The 16002-nt window shown below is 39.9% G+C and overlaps 1 protein-coding gene across 1 annotated transcript in view; it reads left to right on the top strand.

Annotated features, from left to right (window-relative positions):
• The window catches only part of LOC134754556 (rho guanine nucleotide exchange factor 18), a 66972-nt gene that overhangs the window by 26023 nt on the left and 24947 nt on the right, over window positions 1-16002 (top strand). The window contains exons 6-17 of the mRNA XM_063690866.1: window positions 211-319; window positions 1589-1688; window positions 2652-2806; window positions 4837-4980; window positions 5676-5742; window positions 6093-6198; window positions 6596-6669; window positions 6834-6919; window positions 11110-11166; window positions 11895-12035; window positions 15070-15166; window positions 15571-15784. Coding sequence (XP_063546936.1) covers window positions 211-319; window positions 1589-1688; window positions 2652-2806; window positions 4837-4980; window positions 5676-5742; window positions 6093-6198; window positions 6596-6669; window positions 6834-6919; window positions 11110-11166; window positions 11895-12035; window positions 15070-15166; window positions 15571-15784 — 1350 coding nt within the window. The remainder of the gene's footprint in view (window positions 1-210; window positions 320-1588; window positions 1689-2651; window positions 2807-4836; window positions 4981-5675; window positions 5743-6092; window positions 6199-6595; window positions 6670-6833; window positions 6920-11109; window positions 11167-11894; window positions 12036-15069; window positions 15167-15570; window positions 15785-16002) is intronic.

The following is a 16002-nucleotide window of genomic DNA, read 5'->3' as shown; positions in this document are numbered from 1 at the left end:
AATTGCTAGACCTAGTAAGCGAGGCAGGGGCTGAAAGTCTAAACGTGAACTCTAGTTTAAATCGCAGGTAACAGGTTCAGGTAAGCGCCCGACCAGTCGTTGTGGTGATTTTTGGGGAGACTTTTCTCCAGCAGTAGATTAATTATAGACTAACTTCCATTATTGGGCTCTCCTTGTGACATGTTGTTTATGAAGTGTTTGTTTGTCCAGGCGAATCGCGCTCATGGGGTCTGTGGGACAGGCGGGAGGAAGGCCGGCGGAGCTCCTGGGCGGCACTGGAGCCCAACGCACGCCAGCCCGATGCCAGCCGCCAGCGCAGGTATGGACCTACCACTTCTAGAGAAAGTGGACTTTTGTAGAAGAATCTTCGAGTGGCCGAGCAACTTACAGCGCAAAATATTAAGTGACTTATTTGAATATGATCGGGTGTGACGTATGCACGGCAAGATCTTTGCCGGGGTAAAATCTATTGCATTTTGGGTTGAAAAAAAAAACACATCAATATTTTATTATCAATATTTTGATCGACATCGCTTGTAGTATTAATGATAGAGATTATTGACGTTAAAATCTACATAATCTCATAATTTAGAAGACGCTCGACAACTGTGGGGGTCAAATGCCATTTACTGTCAGTTCGTGTCAGTTGCTTAATTAAAAGAAAAGAAAGAATTTGCTCAAAATGGCGAATGAGTTAAATATATTTTGCCTACTCGCAGTCAAAATTTCAATTGAGTATATTTTGTATATAATTTTGTCAAAACTACATTGCAGTTCGATTTCAAGTGTCTAATAAAATTATGGTATTGCAAGCTTTATTTAAAAAAAGACACGATGAAAAACTACCAAGACATTAAAAACGCAGTACAGTGGCTTAATAACATTTAATTAAACTAGACACCTGAATTCCATCACACCAAAGATTTCTTGATTGTACAGTCGCCATCAGATATATCGGAGCTGCCAAGCTGTTCACAATATCTGAACACGCACTCTAACGCCCTAACAATAGAGGCGTGTTCAGATATTTGTGAGCGCCTTGGCCGCTCCGATATATCTGATGGCGACTGTAGAAAAACTGTAAAGTTTGATACAAAATTGTGCCCCGAGTTTAACAGGTGAACTAAATAGTGCTTCCATGCTTCATGTTTTCTGGTAACTCTTATCAAACGGCAAGTTTTGTCAGGAACAGTTACCGCATATTTCACGGGACCATTACAGATCCAGTGTCTAACTGTCAACATACAATTTAGATCTAAGAAGAAAAACATGTCTCACTAGATCCATTTTGGATCTATAAAGAATGATTGTCATCATTGACCACAACATCTTTGCAGATGATAGTTGCAGTGTCTAAGAAGGTATTTTGAGGAGGTAGTCTACAGCCTACATCGATTGCGATGGCTGTACGAGTATAATCCTTTGGACTCTATAGTGCTCGGGGCCGTAAAGCGATATACATATACTTCAACTGTCTTAATTCGAAAGCACGCATTTGTCTGAAGTATATACAAATGTACAATCAATAAAACTTTGATAACACTAATGAGAATGTGGAGTCTGTGTTGAACGCGGTAACACATTCCAGTACCCTTAACGGTCACAGCGCGTCGCTATCATCCATGGAGTCGGAGGGCGAGCCTCGCGTGCGGCATTCGACGCACTCGCTCAACGACAACGACCTAGCCGTGAGTACCGCTTTTGTAACACATACTTAACATAGCTTTACAGTACAATACTATTTTACCGCACTAGTGCGATATTTAACACATTACGCAACTATGTCTAAAATTTAAAGGGCCATATTTAATTTAAAACGTTGTACGATACATGTTCGAATAAGTAATCTGCAACTCGTGTCTCAACTCCCTTCGGTCGTGTTTTAATTTGTCGTTACTCGTTTCGAATTTCCTTTTTCGCACTAGTATCGTAATGTACTATTATGCTTTACCACGGAACGCACGCTCGCGCTCCAAACGTCACGAGCGTGCACGCTCGCCGACTGCCATACATTTGTAGCGGCAGCGTTGACGCTGCTTATGCTTTTAGCGTGCGTTTCGAGTCCTTTGAATTGGTTCCCCATAACGATGCCGCCATATATTTGACGGTAAGTGTGGTACTTTTTTATTGAAGAGTTATTTAATTGTACGTAGGTACTTTTGCACTATTTTTTACAATTTTAAACATACTAAGATGTGTTATCACCCATATCAAATTTTCCAGTAATTCCCGTGCCATAGCAATCGTAATTCTTGCTGTCTTTGTGTCATAATACCTGTCATACTTTCTTTTGTTATGATTGTCTTTTAACCACTTTTTGAACACTAAGTATTGAGTACATACATTTTTGTTATTCAAGCTCCTATTTGACTCAAACGACGAAACCCTAACGTATGCTTGCTCTCGAGTTCAAATTTTACCATGACCCTTTTTACTATGCACAATAAAGTGTTTACATTCATGTTTCTAATTCCTATTTCGTTAATGTTACGAAAACCTAACCTCAACTAGCATCTGAATGGTCTGTGATCTTCTTACTGTCAATCAATCAATCAATATCTTTATTGCTTACTTTTACATAGGAGCATAACTTAGGTACATAAAATAGTACTGTAATGAAGCAGTCGATAAGAACGTTGTCGTGAATGCAGAAAGACTTCGAGAAGGTGACGGCGGCGCTCCGCGCGGGCACTAGCGTGGCGGAGGGCGCGCGGCTGGCGGCGCGGCTGCCGCTGCAGAAGTCCGTGTCCACGCCCAGCATCGTGGCCGCCGTGCAGCCCGCGCAGCCCCCGCCCGCCAACAACATGTCAGTACCGAGTGTAGTAGTATACAGACGGAGGGAAGGTGACGCGGGCACTAGCGTGGCGGTGGTGTACCACTGTAGTTTAGGGCGCCATTGTTTCGCGACTTTCCCGATTAGTAAGTAACCAGCAGTTTAGAGAGCGAAGGACTTGAACGCTGCGAGACGCGAGGTGCTGAATATCATGCGAAGCTGAGGACTGAACGATAAGATGAGTAAGATGACATATAAAAGCAAGTTACAATTGTAACGGTAATTTTGCTTGCGTCTAGCGTTAACTTACTTATATCTTTTTATCTATTGATTGTTTATTTTTAATATATTTTCAAACAAAAATGATACTTATCTGAAAAAAAAATAGTAGGTAACAAGGATAATTTCTGCCAACGTGTGTGAACTTCAAGATTATTACTTATCTAAAAATAGATACTGGTTTAAATTGTTTATGTTCAATTTGAATATTTCTACCAATATTTTTGTATTTTCTAAGTTTTATGTGCATGTGTGTTTACTTTTTAAACTTGGTTATGAATATGCTATAGGTGCATCCACATCGCAGTAAATGTTTGTGGAGCAAAACTGTGCAACACGGTAACATTAGTTAACTTACCTACTCGTAGTTACTTACTATTGCACAGTGTTGCTCTACAGTTCTGCAGTAGACTCGTACTTTGATATATTTTTGACAAGGGAAGTCAACAAAACGAGAACGTATAATGAAGGAACTGTCAAGATCGCTCTTTTTTGTACGACCAGAGCTCTATTAGTATTTGGTTTGTAGCAATTTCCCCAGAATATGATACTGTACCTTAGCTTGGACTCTACTAACGCATAGTACACTATCTTGAGCTGCTCGATCGTGAGCTCCTCCCTCAGGCTTCTGAGCGCGTAGCAAGCTGACAGAATAGTGTTTTCTATATTGTCTATCTCCGGTTTCCAATTCAGCTCAGCGTCCATTAGAATACCAAGAAATTGACCACATCTATTAGGTCTACCGATACTCCGTTTAACATGACTTCAAGCTTATCTGTTTTTTTTTGTATTCTTAAATAATATTATTTGGGTCTTTTCCGTATTAAATCTTAAATTATTTATGTAGAACCAGTACTGGAACGTCGCTAATGTCTTTCTCATCAGTTCGCTAAGGTCATCCATGCTGGTGGCAGATACAACCCCGACAACCTGCAACCAGGCACAGTAGAGTTCATGTAGTTAGCCAGGTCATTCGTGAATAAAATAAAAAACAAAGGCCTCAAAATAGAACCCTGTGGAATGCCTCTTTTAAGCCTAATGAAGCAAGATCTGGCCGCAGTCTCGAAGTTGTCCTCATTAACTCCACAAATTGCTGACGGTTATTGAGATAGCTTCTCAGGAGACCTAAAACATTACCCGTTCGACAATAAAACTCTAGTTTCCTCAAAAGAATCTCATGATCCACCGATTCAAATGCGGAGCTGAGATCGAGAAAGAGGCCCGCCACTCTTTTCTTGTTGTTAAGTTGAGATATTACATCTTCGACAGTTACTCAGTTAAGTGCGGATGCACCTTAATAAAATATTTTTAATCAAGAATTGTTTGTTTGTGCATGTCCAAACTATTCATGTTTTATTTTGTTCCGCACCGTTTTGCTTTGCGATGTCTTAGCACTGGAAGCCAGAATCAAACTGGTACAAGAATTTGCACTTTTTTTTTAACTGGCGTCATTGTAATATGAACATTGTGTACGTTTTAGATTATTCACACTACACACACATACACTCATACACAATGACGATAGTTGTACAGTACCGCCACAAATAATAAGTCGCAATGTTAATACCGCGCGCGTCAATACTATGTATTTTAAAATCCAGATAAAGCAGTGTACGTAACTGTACATAAATAGACATTAAAACACTTGTGTGATGTTTTTATGACACGAGCTGAAAGCGAGTACCCACATTCGTATTTTAATGCCTTTCGTTAAGTAGCACTAATACCGTTCGACGTTATTTCGTGGTGGTATTGTACGTAAGCGTTGTCTCACTCGGTGTTAGCTTGTCTGGCGGTGGTGCGAGCGAGACGGAGAGCGACGAGGACGCGTCGGCGGCCACGGTCGGGGCCACAACGCAGTTGCCAGGGCGAAGAAACAACACACATCAAGAGCATTTGGGCTTGCATCGATTGGCGTTCTTGGAACAGTGAGTGGACTTTAAAGTCTTAATATTAAAGTTCATTATCGGTTGACGCTAGAAACGGAACATCAATAAATATTTGGCCTGCAGCGCCTGGCGTAGTGAGTGAACTGTAACTACTGTAAGGTCGTAACATTAAGGTTAATTCTTGATTGTGGTTATTAATCACGCACATCAAGAACATTTGGGCTTGCAATGAGAGGCGTTCTTTGAGAAGTAAGTAGACTTTAAGTCATAACATTATCACGGGTCGTGCGCGACGCGTCATCGTGAAACTTGTCGCACGAAAGTTGATATTGGGCTGTTGCCGCGCGCGTCAGTTGACGTCATTCGCTTGGCGGTCAATTTGCTCGTTGGTATATCGTATCAGATATATCGTTAAAATGGTTAATTACAAAACAGAGGTTTGTACCACACACTTATACAATAATGAGATGGTAAGTACATAATAGTTTGCTATTTGAGAAATTAAATAAATTGCAATGTTTTTCTATTGGCATGTTAAAGCACAGGCTTTGCTATTGTTTTCGTTCGTTTTTTACACGTTTTTCCGATTTGTTTCTTTCTAGTGTGGCATGATTTTACTAGGAAAATTTAGTTCTCGACAAGGAATACTCGTAAACATTTTTCTGACAAGTCGAAGACTTGTAAAAAATCGAAAATGGTTTTGAACTGTTTGTCATATGTTTTCTTTCCTACAGAGCGGCGTATGACCACCATGCAGAAAAGCGGCGGAAAAGAGGCAGTTTGTTTTTCAGAAAAAAGAAGGTAAGTTGTACTTTACTGTGCATTTTACACCAAAAATAAGGTAAACTCGTGGTTGGATTTACTTTAATTTAACACTAAAACATATTCGCCGAAATGTCGACAGCTGAGTGGGTTGCGATTCTCGGGTGATAACGTCATACATTTACACCGAAATGTTTTATGTCAGACTTAATTCGTTTCGCTTCGGTTCGGACAATGTCGCCGACTGTCGACTTAACATATTTGCTTATGTTGATAAAGGGGTGACGCCATTGCTCTATACCAGAGGTCTATAAACCTTGAGCCTTTGGCTCTCCTACTTCCATTCCGGGCTCCCCAGTAACTCATCTCAAGTTGCTCCATGTCTGCAGGACAAGTCGCGCAAGGCCGCTCACGTGTGGCAGGCGGCGACGTCGGCCGCCGACTGCGACTGGTGCGGCCGAGCTCTGACGGACAAGCCCGCCTTCTACTGCGAACGTGAGTGTTATTTTTTTATGTCTAGGACCTTGGTCACCGGACGTTGACCGCGTCATCATCATTCAATTTAAGAGCTGTGGGCTCTTGTCGGTGCAGCGTGATGAAGTTTTCTCCACCTTGGTCGATCCGAAGCCAGCCCTTTAGTGTCCTGGTACGACACGGTCATTTACTTGGCTATATAACTTTTTCTTGGTCTCCCCCTACCTCCTCTTCCGTTTATTTTCCCTTCTATGATGTTCCTGATGAAGTGGTCATGTCATTGACCGCGTGCAGCGTCATATTGACTGCTAAAACCCAAAAAGTCTGCTAAAACAGTCAGTCATAAACAGTAAAAGTCCAGAACTACTTTAGTTTCGATTATAACTGAAAATAGAAAGGCATATTTTATTCTTTACAGATTGCACCATGACAGTACACCAAAGCGTGTGTAAAGACTACATTGTTGAATGCAACAAACCAAAATCATCAAAGGTACGTGCATCTGAACACCACCCGCGTCTGTTGTACAATTCTCAATCTTATGGCAATCGAATAAGATTCATTCCAACCATCACTGTTTTTTAAAGTCTTTGTTTTTATATGAATGTATGCAATACGTGTTTTTGAATAAATTATGTTTATTAATTATTTTACAGACCTCTGTCGGCAAATCCTTGAGCGCGGCAAGTGGTAAAAGTAGCAAAAGGAGTTCCGTCTCTAGCCAGTCACAAAACCCTAACAGGTATGTTAAAAAAGTAATCAATCTAAAATCAGGGTATGTCCTTAAACTACCTACGTCAAAAAGACAGGTATGGGCACTGTGAATGTCATATCGCGTTGTGTGGTAGAGCACAGCACAGCGGATGTCATTCCAGATCTAGAGCAGACCCCAACTGGGGAACGACCTCCTCCTTACAGAAAACCGCAGCCAAATAACACTAGACCCTTCTCATAGTGTTGTGTTCCTGCCGGTGTGTAAGGTTGCCAGAGCTCAACGAGGGTGCGGGGTGTTAGGGTCGGCAACGCGCATGCAACACCTCTGGAATTGCAGTCGTCCATAGGCTACGGTGACCGCTTACCATCAGGCGGGCCGTATGCTTGGTTGCCACCGACTTAGTATAAAAAACAGGCACATTTGAATTTACTAGGGTTAGACCAAGAAAAGTCTGCAGAGATTTTGACAACACACGCAGTGCCAGTGTTATTTATACGTCATAATGTCGTAGAATTTTGATGTTTAAAATAACACCTGCACTGCGTGTGCTGTCAAAATCACTGCAGACTTTTCTTGGTTTAACTCTATTTGAACTCGGTTTTAACACTGGCACATTAACTGTAAATAAAATAAAAAAACAAATATTTTATTTTTAAAAAGACCTCTAGCCATTTGACAGGCGCAGAGGCGTAGGCGGTTTTGTGTAAAATATATTTTGCGGCTTTATTTTTTGATTGTTGCAAGAACTTTGGCCACGAGCTAACAGCCAAGCGGGCGCCATTTTACGCTATGCATTATCAATTTTTTTGCGCTCAATAATGTGCAGGGTTTGTAACCATTATATAACCATTGACAAAACTTGGGTACTATTTAAACAAAATATGATATTGATAGGTATAATTTATCTTTGTTATCGTCAAGGCCTTTAAAAAGGGCTGTATTTATGAACAGGTCTAATCTCAAACGGTTTTTATCACTTTTAACTTTTAAGATTTATTCTTGTTTACTTGTTCTCAAGTTTTCTTGATGGCTTGGCTGATTTATTTGTATTAATGACAAATGTCAAGAAATGTTTAGTTGCTGGGGTATTCGACACTGCAAGTGTCCGCCATGACAGTGATTTGATTATAAGAAGATACACAAGTATGTGACACTGTGACATATTTTATTAAAAATAATCTTCAGTATATACTCGTACACTCCTTCAATATATATATATATATACACTATTTAATTTCGAATACCTCGTTTCATTGCTAGTTTTCAACCATTTTTGTATTGTTTAACCTTCTTGGAAATTTTCGTTCGCTCAAATTTTGCCTCTTTATGTTGTTCTATATGCTAGTTCTGTTTCTTTTTATAATTAGTTGATTGTGTCGAACGGAATGTCTTCTTATAAAGAAAATCATTCAACTGTGGAAAAATTGAGGTGCCATTAAAACATATTTCTTACTAATTAGCGATTTTTCCCAATTAAAACTAGTAATTGGGTTTTTGAGTTATGTCACTTCTGTTTTTTCACCCGCGTCGCTGTCAAACCAGCCTAAAGACGCACAGTCATAAGAATACAGATATAGAATCGAAACAGCGCAAACGCCAATCGCCGGACACTGGAAAAGAGACCTTGCGATCCCTACCTACGGTTTCTATTCTTATGCGTGTGTTTATTTTCGCGGCACGCTAGCAAGAAGCAGTCGGGATGTTACTCGCCGTGGCGCCGTGTGGCTACAAAACTCGGCGTGCAGTAAGTGCGGGAATGCTGCGACATCGCGCTGTCTCTCTCCTACTCTCTCATCACACATGTCCATGAGTCATCGTTTCGTTTCTCTCTTACTCGACTTCGGCGCGGTTATGTGATCCTGGTTGCGAGATTTGGTTTTGTTCGGTTATTTATTTTGTTAGATTTTTAGTTCTTAGGTAGATGGTTTATTTTTTAAGGTGAAGTGTCAATGGTTTCTTTTTGTATCAATAAATGTTAGATTAGTTTGCTTTTAATGAAAAATTGTTTTTAAACGCAAAATACAACATTTACAGTTCTCATCTTCGGAGTTCTAACATTAAAATAAAGGCCTAAGGGACTAAGGCCGGTTATAGACGTCCGGTGTTTTCGCCAATTCTCTGGGTTCAGCGACGATGTCTAGTTTTCTTGGGTGTAGCTGTCGGTAGCCACATGCAAAACTGGATGTAGTCGCGTAACACGGTGCGTTTTCCGGCGAAAACACCGGACGCCTACAACCGGCTTAAGACAGTCGGTGACAGAACATAAAATTACAACAAGCCGATTTTAATAGTAGTTCATGCGACTGCTACATAATGAAATGCATTAAAATACGAGTGTGGGTTTATGAAACGAGCCGAAAGCGAGCTTCATAAAACATCACGACTGTTTTAATGCCTAATTATGTATAGTTACGTACATTGCTTTATCTACACCCATATTATAAGCTCTCTATGATGTGTTCAGGAGCAGATAAAAAATTAGAAAATACGTACTCTGTAGGGGTAGCTAACTTTTAGTAGCTTCAACTGCTCTTACAGAGTAGGTATTGCCTATTTTTTATCAGGTAGGATTTCATGCAGTCGGCCACCGGACTAAAATCAAATAACTGCTTTTGTAATTAAAAAATCGATATTGTTATAATAATTGTATTATGCAATAACAACATTTTAACAGATATAAAAATTGATCTTACCGAACAGTTTATCTTCACGCTGGCCGTAATTTGCGGTTTTTGAACGCATCATACAGGGATTATGATATGTGTGTAGATAGAGCTTGTTATAATTTAAAATATTTTTGGTTACACATCAGTACGCCACGTCTCCATACACATTACCAAGATCTTCTAGCTGGTTCGTCTCATCCACAACGCCTTACTTGTGTATCTTTCTCTTGAGGTAGTTTCTGGTCGAAATTGTTGTCGTAGTTCGTTCTGATATTTTTGTTTCGATTTGTTTTCGCTGAGGATTTTAGGTTCAGTGTGTTCGGGGAGGGATGCTCAGGCAGATGATTTCACAACATCAAAGTTATTTTCGTTTTCTCTGACATTTTATGAAGAAAGCTAATTAAATTTTCCATCGTAAAGTAGTAAGTTTATGTATGAATGAGACTATGTATGACTAAGCTTTAAAAAGTTTAATTAGATGGCAATCAGTTAGGACCAAAACCATTGTAAAGTTATAGTTAGCTTATAGCATTAGCAGTAACTGACTTAAAATGTGTGCCTTGCTTTAAAGCAAGTAGCTAGAGGATATGGCGCCCGGGGCAGTCACCAAAATTTGCGCCCCCTGACGACTGACAAAAGTTTACCTGCTGCTGCCTTTTGCCCATTTTGGCGCCCCCCCTTGGATGGCGCCCGGGGCACTTGCCCCCTCTGCCCCCCCCTAGTTATGCCACTGCTTTAAAGAGGTGTTTCCTCATGTCGAAGGGCTATAAAATGTTATTCTGCCTGGACGTCCCTGATACAATTTCAGATTATCTGTTCCGTATTTATTAAGTACATGTATATACATTTGATTACACTTTTATTAACAAATCTGCATGAATTTCTTATTCAAACTGTGGAAGTGTTTCTTTTACTGTCAATGGCTTCTTTTTTTATTATTTAGGCTTTGCAGAGCGTGTTTTGTGATTGGTTTGTTTATAAACTTACAGCTTTGTCGAAGCTGGTGAACCATGATGTTTCACGTGTTGCGTCGGTTGAGATTGACCCCGTTTGCATTTCACTCCGTTCCTCATATGGCAACACAGAAATATGTACTTACATTAGTTTATATACCACTGATTTACTTGTCTATAAAGATAATTTTTCAATTTACTAATACAGCTCTACTTGGCGCATAGACTTACCAAAATACATGTCGATTGATTGTGGAATTCATAATTTAAAAAAATGCTTAGGACTTTAACAGTAATAATAATACTTTGCCTACTCAAACCTTGATAAAATATGGATGTGCCTCATATGGATTGTATAAGCTTGTTGGTCGTTTTTGCTCCTTTTTGAACAAGTTTCTAGTGTTATGTCCAGTATTTTGCGGCGTGGCACGACAAAAGATTAGACATTTTATTAAATGAATCTTTACCATCAAAATCTCGCATAAAATTGTAGCAAAATTTAGTGGAATAAATTGAATTAAAACATGTATGGTAATTTCTGTGTTGCCATATTCGCTAACGCATGCTAGAAAGAGACTGACCTTGCGTCTCGTTTCAGCACCGGCCACGTGTGCAATGACGACAAAGACTCCGACCACAAGCACGACCAAAGCAAGTAAGTCATCAACTCATCATTAATGGGGTTGGCAACAGTCAAAGGTTTGCAGAGATGGCGCCATCATAGCTTGCCCCTTTTTCTATGAGATTTGGCTTAAAGGGCTGGCATCCAGGGCATTAAAAAAACAAAAATTTGGCACAATTCTAGGGATTGACAGGGCAAGCTATGCTGGCGCCATCTGCTAATTATTTCGACCGGCCAAACCCATTAAAGTATAATTTAAAACTTAATATATAAATAATGATTTTCATATGCCAAAATCGATGGCAAAGTAGTTCATTTGCTATTTAAGAAAGTACCTAATTGCGTGCTCGTAATGCATCTGGGTATCAAAATTAAATATCCTAATGCCTTAGGAATAGAACTCACAGCTGCCAGGCAGGGGTCCATATCTCACTGGTTATCGTATACTGTTATACTGATTTTCACTCATAATTTTAAGACTAACACGGCAATTAATCGCGTACAAACTTGCGTTTATTTATGGCCTTACGTTTCGAACGTGACGTTACGTTCGTGGTCACAGGCAAACTGGCGAGGAATTGTATCAACATCTTCTTGCCGCGCTGGTTTTGCGAACTACCCGCACTTGATATTGATTATTAACTTGTACGCTAGGGTTGTCACTTTGCCTACACACAACACTCACGACATCCGATGGTATGTGGTGGGATGTTTTATCCCCCTTACATTTGCTAATCACAACACAACTATTTCCTTTTCAGTGCGTCAGACGACGCAGGAGCGTCAGAGTGGCCGGAGGCCTATCTGACCCCCGACCTACTGGGCGAAGAGGCTATTTTACTAGGCTTGGGTGCCTTAGAGCCTGACACTTGGGCTGCGGGCGCGCCTAAAGGACTGGCTAAGTGAGTATCAACTATATGCTATGTTCCGGTCATGGGGTGTAATGGCGTTCGGCCGACTAAGAAACGTTGTTAAATATCACTAAATTTTAGTTTAGGTAAATTCCTGATAACAGGACAACCACACAGTGGCGGATTAGCCACGTGGCAAAATTAGCAAATGCCACGGGCTCCGCGCGTCTGCGGGTCCTACGCATTGTGGCCGTAAAAGAACCTAAGTTTCACCTCGTTCACTTCGTCAAACAAAATTAAATCAATCCATGGGCCCCATGAGAGAATTTGCTACAAGCTCCGCGCTGGCTTAATCCGGCATTGCAACCACATACGGCATAAATTAATTATGGGACAAATAAAATAATTCTATTAACTATTTCATTTCAAGTAACAACATTACTATGTAAATTTTAAACAGATGTCATCCATACTATAATATTATAAATGCGAAAGTCTGTCTGTCTGTCTGTGTGTTACCTCTTCACGCTTAAACTGCTGAACCGATTTAGTTGAAATTTGGTATACAGATAGTTTGAGTCCCTGGGAAGGACATAGGATACTTTTTATCCCAGAACTCTCTACTCCTACTGAAAAGGGGGTTGGAAATTTGTATGGGGAATCAATAACCGCTGAACCGATTTAGATGAAACTTGGTATGGGGATAGTTTGAGCTGTGGGAAAGGATATAGAATAACTTTTATCCCCGAAATCATCCCTTAAGGGTGTAAAAAATGGGGTGGAAATGTATAGTGTGGACCAATTTGGGGGTGAAAAAGGATGGATTAAAAAGCAGATAAGAATTAAGGTACCCAAATTACTAATTCCACGCAGACGAAGTCGCGGGCAAAAGCTAGTAATATATAAATATGACTTTAAAAATGACCAATGCCTCCGGTGCTCAGGGCGGGGGAACATGCGTCTTCAGCACACGCGCCTATACAAAACGGTTTACTCGAGAAATTTCCACCGATATCGCTGTTATCTAGGTGGCGTAGTGGTTATGTCATCAGGCGCGAATTCTGAAGACGTGGTTTCGATTCCATCCCTAGGCACTGGATGCCTTGGTAACTTTCGTAACTATATGACATTTATTCTCGTTAACCACATAAATTGTGTGACTTCAAATCAAAATCTCGTGATATGTCACTTACGTGTGATAAATCCAATCAATAAAATTACTCTTTAGTACAGGAGTTCCCAACTTATTGGGTCGTTACCCACCTAAATTAGGGGAACACTAAACAATATAAACTATATCGACTATTTCAAATGCTCTTTATCTAAACTTGTTTGCATACACCACAAGCTCATTTCCACATTATTACACCACAGTAATTAGAATGTCTATACATACTTAGTACACTCGTTTGCATTACTCTTTACTATATATCTGTAGCTCATTTATTCACTCCAGTAGGGCTATGATGGTCGGTTTTTTATCATCTGTCATCATGCCTGTCACGTTCTAACAAGTATGTAAGTGCGAAAGTGACGCATGACATGACAAGTGATAAAAATGCGACCATGATACCGCCGCTGATTGAGTAAAATCGACACAATCTCTTAATGCACTTTAACTACGTATAGGTACACAAATATTGTCTATCAGTAGTTGATTGGTTGATATCCTCTGTAACTTGAAATACATACTTTAATCTTGTTGTTATGTAAGCTGCTTTCTCAGGCATATTGAGTTTCGGTTCCAAGTTTTAATCAGTAGCACAACTTACAGTACAAAACGGTACTTTTCACTTTTAAATCTTAAGCTAAGGGGCTTTCGACGTATATACTATACAGACTATTTTTTAAACTTAGCCATATTGCGCTAGTAAAATGTATTTATCAGTACGGTTTTTACTCACTATTATTTTTAGTCGCTTTTGGCGACATGTTTCGGATTCTTTGGGAATCCATCGTCAGGCACGAGTGTCCGCGGCGGTTGTACGTCGTGCAAAATAATAGTGAGTAAAAACCGTACTGATAAATATTTTGAAATATGTCTCACGATAGTTTAAGTGCGACTAGTAAAATGTATTCGAGTTTTATAATAGGACCAACATCGGTATCGCCAAAAGAATTTTGGCAGTATAACAAACAATTTGGCTAATAGGGAGTATTACTGCAAAATTCTGCCGCAAGAGTGCAGCTCTAGCACCTATCGAAAACCATAGAGTAACTTATATTATACAACAGTTTGACAAGTTTTCACTATGACGTTGATGCATCAAGGCGGTTTGTTTACATATGGCCTACCGCGAACCGCGAAAATGGAAATTTTGTTATCTCTCTATCGATCGAATATGCAAGACTAATAGAGAGGCAGAAACTTTCGTGTTTCTCGGTAGGCCCTGTTGTGCTAGTGACGCCCTCTACGCAGAGTTTCGCGTAATATTCCCTATTAGATCTCGAATTTTGGGTCTATCTTTTTATTTTTGTGTTATGTATGTATGTAAACACTTTATTGTACATAAGACAGATTACAAACACAATAAAAGAACATAAATATATACAATGTACAAAGGCGGACTTATCCCTATAAGGGATCTCTTCCAGTCAACCTTTGAGCAATTGAGAATGAAACAATAAACAGATCAAGATAGACAAACAAACACTATGAACAGAAAGTAAATTATGGTTCAATTATTACAAACGTAAATAATTAAAACCTGTAATCTAGAATATAAAATAAACATATATATACAATACATATCCATATAAACACAAATATATACCCATAAATACATATATATACATATATATATATATATATATATATATTATCACAACTAAATAAATAATCTTATAATCTTAGTGTTATCGGGGTGGAGTCCATGGTGAAAGTCTTCCTTATAGTTAAAGGCATATGGCTAAGGGTAGAAAAACCGTAACTCGAGTTGCCTGTAAGCACCCTCGTTCTATTTCTTTGCCCACTCGATTCTGTAGAGTATTTAGTCGTAGTGCACTCGCTTCTTTCATTTCCTGTTGCTTGGTAGAGCCGAGGGCAACTATGGCGTAAAATTAGCATTTTCACGTTCGCTTCCAGGGCCATCGGGGATCGGGAGACGAAGAGGCAGGAGCATATTTACGAGCTGATATTGACTGAGAAACACCATTGCCTTACGATAAGGCTGATGCAAAAGGTAACGTTTACGTATGGGGTTCTTCAAAAAAGGAATGTACAGGTTTTTAATGCGCGGGTAATATCTCCGGTGTTGCAGGCGTCCATGGGCTACGGTAACTGCTTACCATCAGGCGGGCCGTATGCTTGATTGCCACCGACGTGGTATAAAAAAAAACATAACTACTACCTTGTTTACTAGAGATTTGCCCCAACGAGGTGAACCGAGGTTAATTGAGGCCTTCGAAGTATGACCTCATATTTTGATGACAATTTCGGTCACTATATTTATTTTACCTAATACTTACAGTCGCTGATGTATATGGGATCTAACATTTTTTTTATCCTAAACAAATCTCAGGGGTGTGTCATTGAAAAGAGATCTAAGTAATAAACCGAATATTTATACGATATTGTTTTCCATAGATGTTCGCAGAAGGCATGCTCCGATTCCCCGGCATAAGCTCAGCCCAAGTATCCCGAATGTTCCCCTGCGTAGAAGAACTATGGACGTTACACGCTGCCTTACTATCTCGACTACGGGCACGGCAGCGAGCGTCCGCGCAGATAGCGTCGGTGGCTGATATACTAGCTGACACCTTTGCTGCGCCGGCCAGACACCGACTAAAGGCTGCTTACGGTAAGATAACTCTATCTTGTTCTTGGATTTATATGTGTAAAAAAACTATGCATGGGGATTTATTATCTCGACTACGAGCACGGCAACGAGCTTCAGCTTAGATAGCGTCGGTGGGTGATATTATATTCTGCCTGACACCTTTGCTGCTCCGGCCAGGCACCGACTAAAGGCAGCTTACGGTAAGATAACTCTATCTTGTTCTTGGATTTATATGTGTA

Source organism: Cydia strobilella, chromosome 2, assembly GCF_947568885.1.
Source record: "Cydia strobilella chromosome 2, ilCydStro3.1, whole genome shotgun sequence".
In the NCBI taxonomy this organism is placed as follows: domain Eukaryota; kingdom Metazoa; phylum Arthropoda; class Insecta; order Lepidoptera; family Tortricidae; genus Cydia; species Cydia strobilella.
This window is presented reverse-complemented; position numbering and strand designations above follow the sequence as displayed.